A 7,783-nucleotide genomic window follows, 5' to 3' on the forward strand; every position below is an offset into this window, starting at 1 on the left:
GGTATTCAAGCTTTACGAACCATTTAAGCTGTCTGGGGTATTGTTAACAACAGTAGATTGAGTTTGTTCATCGACACTCTTCTCCATCACGCAATTCAGCTTGAAAAGGTTACGATTCGAGATCAGCTTCTTCTCCCAAGTTGGAAACTTGGAAATGGAAACACTGGTCGGAGAGTTCTTACTGAGCAAACCCTTCAGAGAGACAAAGTTGATCAGATATCACTAAATTTGGTAGAGGCCACAACAAAAGCAAATAGGAATTGGTGAGAAAAGGTATTAACTTTTATTTAAAGTCACTAAATAAATTATAGGAAAATAAAGGGGCTTACTCGGTCGGGGAGATCAGCGAAGGAAGAAGGTACGAAGGAGGAGTGAAGTGATAGAGAAGATGCCATTTTGTTTTTTTGGGTAGATGAAAGAGAATTTAAAGCTTCTTCTCCGGCGGTGATTTCTCGTCTGAGATATTAATCGACGAGATAATGCGCGGCGACGGAGACAGTTCTAGTGCTCAAGTGGGGACTCTCGAAAGAAGAGTTGAACTGAAAGATGAAGCTGAAGAAGGTGTCCGCTTTTAACTCTCGGTTTGGTTTGTTTCGGTTTACTTAGAATTAAAACGACTAAACCGAAATAAATATGGTCTGGTTCTACTCAAAATATTCAGGTTCGTGCAAATTTGGTAGGAAAAAAACGTGGACGGGAAAGTAGGTGAACACCTACTCTACCAGTACGAGTTCCCCCATAGGCCATAGCACTATTCACTAATATATATATTCGTAAGTGCCAAGAAAAGAGTAGAAAACCAAAGGAATTTGATATAAAATTAATTGATTCAGGTCTTGTAGATTTTGGCGACAAAAGAAGAGCTTGCTCTTGTAGTGATACTTGGACGAATTAGCTATAATTTATCACAAATCACAACTAAGCCAGCATTAGACAAATAAAAATGGTCGATTCTTCAATATCTGGGTATCATAGAGAGAAACCAAAGCAGTGACCAATAAGATAGCTCTCGAGATGTACAGCAACTTGACCAGACACATTCTCTCTCTGCATATACACAATGTTTCTTTTAACTTCTACTTCCTGACCTCAGGTTTCTCCTGATGTTGCTCGATGACTCTGTACTCTTGCTTTCTGATTCGCCTTCTTCCCCTGAAAACCTTATAACTCTTTACTTGACTGTTTCTATAATGGATTCAGGAGCTTAAGTTGTGTNTATAACTCTTTACTTGACTGTTTCTAAGTTGTGCGAGATTGTTAAAGATACAAAGGGAAGTTTTCACATACCGCCATTAGTCTTTTGGTTTAAGGAACGAGGATTGGGGGTATCACACTGCTCAGAATCTGGCTCTTCCTCCGAGTCAGATGGCTCTTCCTCCGAGTCAGATGGCTCCTCCTCTGAGTCAGATTGCTCACCCTCGGTCTCAGTTGCATTCATATTATCGCCTGATTCTTCCATTGATGGATCCACAATTTCAGTCTCAGTTGCAATTAAATTATCGCCTGATTCTTCCACTGATGGATCCACAATTTCAGTCTCAGTTGCAATCAAACTATCGCATGATTCTTCCATTGATGGATCCACAATTTCACTGTCTGAAACATCTGAGAAAACACAAAACAGTCCTTAAATAAACGAGAGAGACTATCTGATATTTAGAAAGATTGTCGTTAACTGGCATTTGATTATCATAAGCCTGGTACAGCGAACTTTGCTTTAGCCCCAAGTCAAAAAATTACTAACCTCCACCTTCATCTTCAACTTCGTCTTCGTCTTCATCTTCATCTTCATCATATTCTTCTACAGGTTCTTCTTTCACTTTGCTAAGGACAGCAAGAGATTCCATGGTCTTGGTTTTCTCTCTGTGAACCTCGGCATTTCTTGCAGTTTCTTCTTGTTCTTTCTTCTCCATGTGGAACTTGTTGATCTTCTCTTCAAACTCTTCGATGCAAGCTTTGAGTTCTGGTTTCGCAAACTTCTTTCCCTGTTCAGATTCACAACCAAATGTCAAACTCACATATAGCATGAAAAGAATGGCAAAGTTGACGAAAACCAGAGACACCGGACCTTATTGATTATGCTTCTAAAGTTCTCGGTCACCAAATCCTCTGCTAAAGCATGCTCGTAAGACTTAAATGACTCAATAAGTTTTTTGATTCCTTTTTCTGTGAATGTCAGCAGCGAAAGAGAATACGAAATGTATTCCCACTGTTTTCCATCTGCAAGTTTAGGTGTAGATGTCAAAGAAATATACTTCCTATTAATCACAAAACAGGTGTAAGGATTTATCATCAACACATGCATACCTGTGACTCCGATAAATCTATTGCAAAGCTTCTCAACCAGAGCCTCCATCTGTTTGTCCTGGAGATTGTTGAGGATATAGATGAGTGATTAATAAGAACAAATACTGGTTATATTAACGTCAGTATTGATTTGGAAAAGCTATATACCTTTTTGATTGAGCCGATCAAGAATTGCATGACATTACAGAATGTCTCCCTCTCTAAATTACGGTTCGATAACTGCCCAAGTATATCAGGAAGTAGATTGTATATGGGATTCGATCCTGGATTTTTTTGGCAGAAAAGAGGCTCAAGTGTTAAATTTCATTCAAAGGTGGAATATGTCATGTAATTGTAAACTGTAAAGTAGATATTGCAACTGACCTTTCTTAGACAGTTCATGGAAAAATAGTTTTGCGAGACTAGAGATCCTCTCTACATCATCTTCTATACATATAGCCATTTCATTGATATGCCCTTTCACCTGAAATTACGATTTATAGAATGAAACCTCAAACTATAACTGCAGATATTTAAAGAGGGAGGAGAGAGAGGTTACCTTCATCATATCATTCAATATAAGATGTGAAAGGACCAGGACAGCATTTTTTCTGACGGAAACTGAAGCATCCCGTAACCTGGCATACATATTTTCTGTCCAAGGTTCTAAAAGATTTGGAAAACGAACTGCCAAGTCTCCAAGTGAAAGGGTGCAATTTGACCGGACAACTTCGGACGGTGCATTTTCAACAACTGTGAAAAGAAGCTGGAGATTGGATTCGCTGGCACACATTAAGTTAATGCATCAAGTAAGTATATGTTCAGTTTTGTAAAGGATAAAGAGAATATATAATAAAGCTTTAGTCTCACCAGAAACTTGCATCAATAATCATAAACCTGCATAATGCAAGCATTGCGGAAGCTTGTAGTTCAGGATGCTGTAAGAATGGAAAGTTAAAAGTTTTATTTATCATGTACTGTATATAACCAAATAAATGTAAGCGCAAAAGAAGGAGATAAAAGAAAGCTTATAACTTCATCACTCGACATGAAACAGAATAAACGAATTGAAAAATTAACTACCTTTTGCAGCAGAGAAAAATTCCTGCAAAGCTTTGAGAGAAAAGTTGCACACTCCCCTATCAGATTCTTCTCGTTAGAACCACCGGAAACAATTTCCCTCTCTGCTCTTTCACCGAGTGTGTCAAGCAGTGCATCATCAGAGGCCGCAAGTCCTAGCTCAGCATTTATGCTATGTTTCTATAAAACAAAGAAAACATCATATAAGATCACACTAGTAAGCAGAAATAACTCACTAGGGTTGCAACATTTGTGCCACCAGCTGTGCTCTACGAAAATCGGTCTGTACCTCTTGTGTGGCCCCAAGGCTTTCATCTGTATTCTGACTTTCAGCAGCCGCTTTGTCCTTTTTGGTCTTCTGTCTCCGGATCTTCTGGATACAAGATTCTATATACACCAACTGATTCATAGCAATGTGACTGATAGCGAACAAGAATCTACTGAGTCTTGCTACTTGAATTGGAGTCAGAATATCAACTTTACTATTGTCGGTATCAGTCTGTGCTTCATCTTGTCCAACTACATCAAACACAGTGCTCAGGGACTTTTTAATAATAGTAGAAGCCAAGGTTTCTGGAGTTGGGTGGATCATGTATATGGTACTTATGGCTTTATCAGCAGTAGCATAATATATGTTTTCTGGAAGCCAGTTCCCAGTGATCAAGCTTTCAAGAATACTAAACAATCGGCTGCCACTGCTGAGCAACAACTTTTTCCTATCTTCATCGGAAAGCCGCTGAATAGCAGTGCATGCAGTTCTGGCAAGTAGAGGTTCCACTTTTGCCCAACGGCCAAACCCAATATCAATAATATCCTGCATGTGTGATCCAAGAATCCTAGGAGATGACTTTGCAGCCATGCAAATGATAGATAGAGCCCCACGACTTTGCTCAGCAGTTGTCCCATTGATGTTAAAGCAAAAGAAGTCCCATAAAGCCGATATCTGCAAAGAAAAAAATGATAGAAGCACTTATTAGCCTCTAGCAGGTGAATCATTAACCACGCTCATTATTTTGTAGTTGTTATTGACCGTGCATAAGCAGACTACACATATCAATTGACCATAATTCATAGCATACTCATACGCTGGAGTCACAGAAGGAACCTACCGTGCTGCTAGATATTTCACCTTTTGACACTAAAGCATTAACAATAAATTCTAGTGCTGCCTGATCTCCTATATTCGAATCTATGGCAAGGTTCAACAGCTGTTTCGCCGTGTCAACTGGATTTTTCCTTATGTAGATTGAGATGAAGGCATTCTCTACTGCCTCATAGATAGATTTATCCTGAGAAAAAGCCTACAGAAACAGCAAAAAACAAGGTTTTTAATCAATGTCAGAAGAAATTCTTATGAGTTACAATATATGATAAGCACCATACCAGAGGCAGAATTTTACGGAGACAAGCTTCTGCACCATCAATTTGGAACTGCTTACACCTCATCAACAAGAGAATAGCATTTTCAACATCAGTGGCAGAAGATGAAGCCATTAATTGAACGAGGATCGGCATACTCTCTGACATGCACTTCGAGAACCTCAATCCAGCCTCAAGGGAGGCAATTAAGGCCTTGGTTTGTTCAAGGTTACCAATATCTGGAACAGAAACATCCTTTTCACTGATTTCTTCTACATTCTCTGGCTGACAGCTATCAGATAGACTATCATGATGCATCTTACTTGTAGCTTCAAGATGCAAGTCATCGATTTCACCATCTCCAATACAGGACTCACCATCTGAAGTTGACTCTTTTGATGCATGCTCAGTAGGGAGGCTTGGTTCAAGTTCATTCAGTTTTCTTTTATACTGCTCCAGGGTTGCCTCAAATGAAGCTATTCGAAGCTGTGGACCAAAGGGGTTATGTTGCAACATCGTGATCAGTAAATTCAGTGCGGATTTTCTAACAATTGCACTCTTATCTTCCAGTCTTCCAGCAGATATTGATGCAACCTCGTTCCATAGGCCAATTGAAACAGAATGCTCTTCACAAAGTTCAGCCCACACCTGAAGAACTCGGCTCCTTGTATAGGCTGAAACATCTCTACATCGTTCGAGCAAAATTTCCAACATAGCTTGCTTAGTTCGCAGACGAAGGGACTTGGAACTCATATCTCCCTCGACATCATTAAATGCTTTTGCAACTAATTTTCCAAGAACACCAACTAGCGCGTTTCTTATCTTGTATGATTCACCACCAAAATGAGGAACCAAAACTCCAACATTTGTCGACACTAGTTTTGGCATACGATCAGCAAGCTCGACCAAGAAACGTCCCACATTATCAGCCCCAACTGTATCTTTAACGTAGGATTTCGGGTCAGTCCTCCCAATATCTCTAATGATTGTCACGGCCAGCGTACCATCTGAATACTTACTTTCAGCTCTAGCAACTGCATCAGCAACGTGTACAACAGCAAAATCGTATTTGTGTATCAAGTGCATGATTGAGGCAGATGACTGCACAATGTAATGGTATTTTGTAGCAGATGCTCCGATGATGCGACACAGCGCATCTTTTGCTTCAACATCTTTTAATATTGTGGCATTCTCGAAAAGAGTGAAGGAGTTTCTACAAGGAAATTATATGGAAAAACTGTGAGGATCTACTTTTAACATGGAGTGTGCAAGATAAACCAGATTCACTAGGGCATAGAAATTACTTGACAATGAAAGAGAGGTAGTTTTCGTCTAGATCTGATGATCCAAAGAGCAAGGATAGGTTGATCTCAAGAGAATTTGCAATCAAATTGAGCATTCTACCCCTCTGAGGTTCCCAGTTCCATGACTGGATAATTTGCTTTTTCCTCCCTCGTGCTGCGACCTGTTCATCCACAACATCAGTATTGTAAAGTCCACAATTTATACAGTGCAATAATTACATTATCAGATGGAAAAAAAAAAGAGAAAGCACCTTTGTGCTGTCAATTGAGCTGATGTGTGACTCCTCAGTCATAACAATAGTGAGGAGAAAGAAAGTATATATTTTCAAGGCATTGCGATGCGATGTGATCCTATCAATGATTGGAACTTCATCCTCCTGATCTTGAACAGACCGTGAGATCGAATCAACGTTTGGAAGAAGAACACTTAGATTAGACCGTAGGCTCTCCACAAGATTACACTTGCAAGACGGAGTAAGACTGAAGAAGCTCCTGACCAAAGAGTAGACACGATCAAAAACATCTTGATCTTCGACGCAGAAGAGTTCTCTATCAGATAAGTCAAAGGATAGACCTGTTCCACAATAAGAAGACAGTCAACAAAATGCCTCACATATCAATCAACAAGAACAAAGTTCTGAGTGGAGTCATTAGTTTCCATTTCGATTTTTTTACTTCCCTGTCAAAACATTTGGACTCTATAACTTAAGAATTTGAGCTCCCACACATACAGAATGAAAACTTCACATTCAACACAACTGACGATTCAAGTGACTAAAAAGACTAACATCACAATGCAATTTCGGCTCAAATACCAATTACAAAATCAAATCTAAAGCCCTCTCGGAGTGAAACTACTAAATTGTCTATCGGGTTTCTCAGGAAAATTACACAGCAAAATTAAGGTAACGGATACACTAGAGGAAACGAAGAAACCCCCAAAAAGAGTAATTACCTTTGACGAATTCTTCGAGATCGGAAGGGCGAAGAGAAGTCACATCGACGATATTTTGAGCGAAGAGGCGATGATTGTCTTCCGGATCTTCTTCTAGGGCTCGCAGAATTTGGGGGAAAACAAACGGAGGAGCCATTTCTATAGAGAGAGGAGAGAGAGAGACGTTGCTCAGAGAAGAGAGAGAGAGAAATCGAACTTTTGGGGAAGATTACAAATTTCAAAATGAAATTGAAAACGGCATCGGAGCGGGAGTTCATGAGGCCAATTTAACGGGTCGGGTTCCAAATAAAAAATCCGGGTCGGAGCCCTAATTTTTGATATATATTTTTTTTAAAGTCTGGAATTAAAAATAAAGCATCGATGACGATGCGTTTCCCGTCGACTTGACTGGCCCAGACAAGGACGTAGCTGATGGTAAAAACTCTATGAATTAAATTTCAACACGTGGTGAAATCTAAATGGTTGGAAGATCCTTGTTTTATTACAATTGTACCGAATCATCTTTTTATTATTATTATTATTGTATATTTTCTCAAAGCTTTTTTATTTTTTTTGGCAACTCCAAATGCAATGGCTTCTTCTCCGGCTAAATCATTTGATCTAACAAAGAGAGAGAGATAAGTAGAAAAAGGAAAGTCAGAGATGGCGATGCCGCTGGGCATGGCGATGTATCTGATGAGAATGGTTTGGTTATCTCTGAGTGGTTGGGTCTTCACTTGCGTGGCTATCGCTGACGAGATTGCTGGTTCTCTAAGAAACGGAGATATTGGTCCTTTCCATGTCGGTTGATCCCAATTTT

At 39.5% G+C, this 7,783-nt stretch overlaps 3 protein-coding genes across 4 annotated transcripts in view; 1 reads left to right on the top strand and 2 right to left on the bottom strand.

Annotated features, from left to right (window-relative positions):
- LOC104781607 (cystathionine beta-lyase, chloroplastic) overlaps window positions 1–547 on the bottom strand; it is a 3,423-nt gene extending 2,876 nt beyond the window's left edge. The window contains exons 1-2 of one of the 2 annotated variants that reach the window (XM_010506324.2): window positions 330–547; window positions 21–192 (exon numbers count right to left, since the gene is read on the bottom strand). In XM_010506324.2, coding sequence (XP_010504626.1) covers window positions 21–192; window positions 330–395 — 238 coding nt within the window. In that variant the 5' untranslated portion in view covers window positions 396–547. The remainder of the gene's footprint in view (window positions 1–20; window positions 193–329) is intronic. The other variant, XM_019244832.1, reaches the window with a different exon arrangement.
- On the bottom strand, window positions 834–7,190 carry LOC104781608 (condensin complex subunit 1-like). The gene is made up of 16 exons (XM_010506325.2): window positions 6,985–7,190; window positions 6,281–6,603; window positions 6,030–6,190; window positions 4,750–5,938; window positions 4,476–4,667; window positions 3,656–4,309; window positions 3,370–3,546; window positions 3,157–3,224; window positions 2,846–3,068; window positions 2,671–2,770; window positions 2,455–2,570; window positions 2,308–2,365; window positions 2,069–2,220; window positions 1,745–1,985; window positions 1,288–1,605; window positions 834–1,152 (listed from the first exon to the last, which is right to left on the bottom strand). The coding sequence occupies exons 1-16, from the start codon at window positions 7,118–7,120 to the stop codon at window positions 1,070–1,072; spliced, it is 4,191 nt and encodes a 1,396-aa protein (XP_010504627.1). The 5' UTR covers window positions 7,121–7,190; the 3' UTR covers window positions 834–1,069.
- On the top strand, window positions 7,517–7,777 carry LOC104781609. Its single transcript, XM_010506326.1, has one exon. The coding sequence runs from the start codon at window positions 7,627–7,629 to the stop codon at window positions 7,771–7,773; it is 147 nt and encodes a 48-aa protein (XP_010504628.1). The 5' UTR covers window positions 7,517–7,626; the 3' UTR covers window positions 7,774–7,777.

Source organism: Camelina sativa, chromosome 4 (assembly GCF_000633955.1).
Source record: "Camelina sativa cultivar DH55 chromosome 4, Cs, whole genome shotgun sequence".
Taxonomy (NCBI): domain Eukaryota; kingdom Viridiplantae; phylum Streptophyta; class Magnoliopsida; order Brassicales; family Brassicaceae; genus Camelina; species Camelina sativa.

What these genes read in the sequence shown, in the direction of transcription:
- LOC104781609 (XM_010506326.1), top strand. Translation starts at nt 7,627, where the DNA reads ATGGCGATGCCGCTGGGCATGGCGATGTATCTGATGAGAATGGTTTGG.
- LOC104781608 (XM_010506325.2), bottom strand. Translation starts at nt 7,120, where the DNA reads ATGGCTCCTCCGTTTGTTTTCCCCCAAATTCTGCGAGCCCTAGAAGAA. An exon ending in GTGAAATATCTAGCAGCACG is followed by an intron (nt 4,310 to 4,475) that starts GTAGGTTCCTTC and finishes TTTTCTTTGCAG; the next exon opens with ATATCGGCTTTATGGGACTT. An exon ending in ATTATTGATGCAAGTTTCTG is followed by an intron (nt 3,069 to 3,156) that starts GTGAGACTAAAG and finishes AATGTGTGCCAG; the next exon opens with CGAATCCAATCTCCAGCTTC.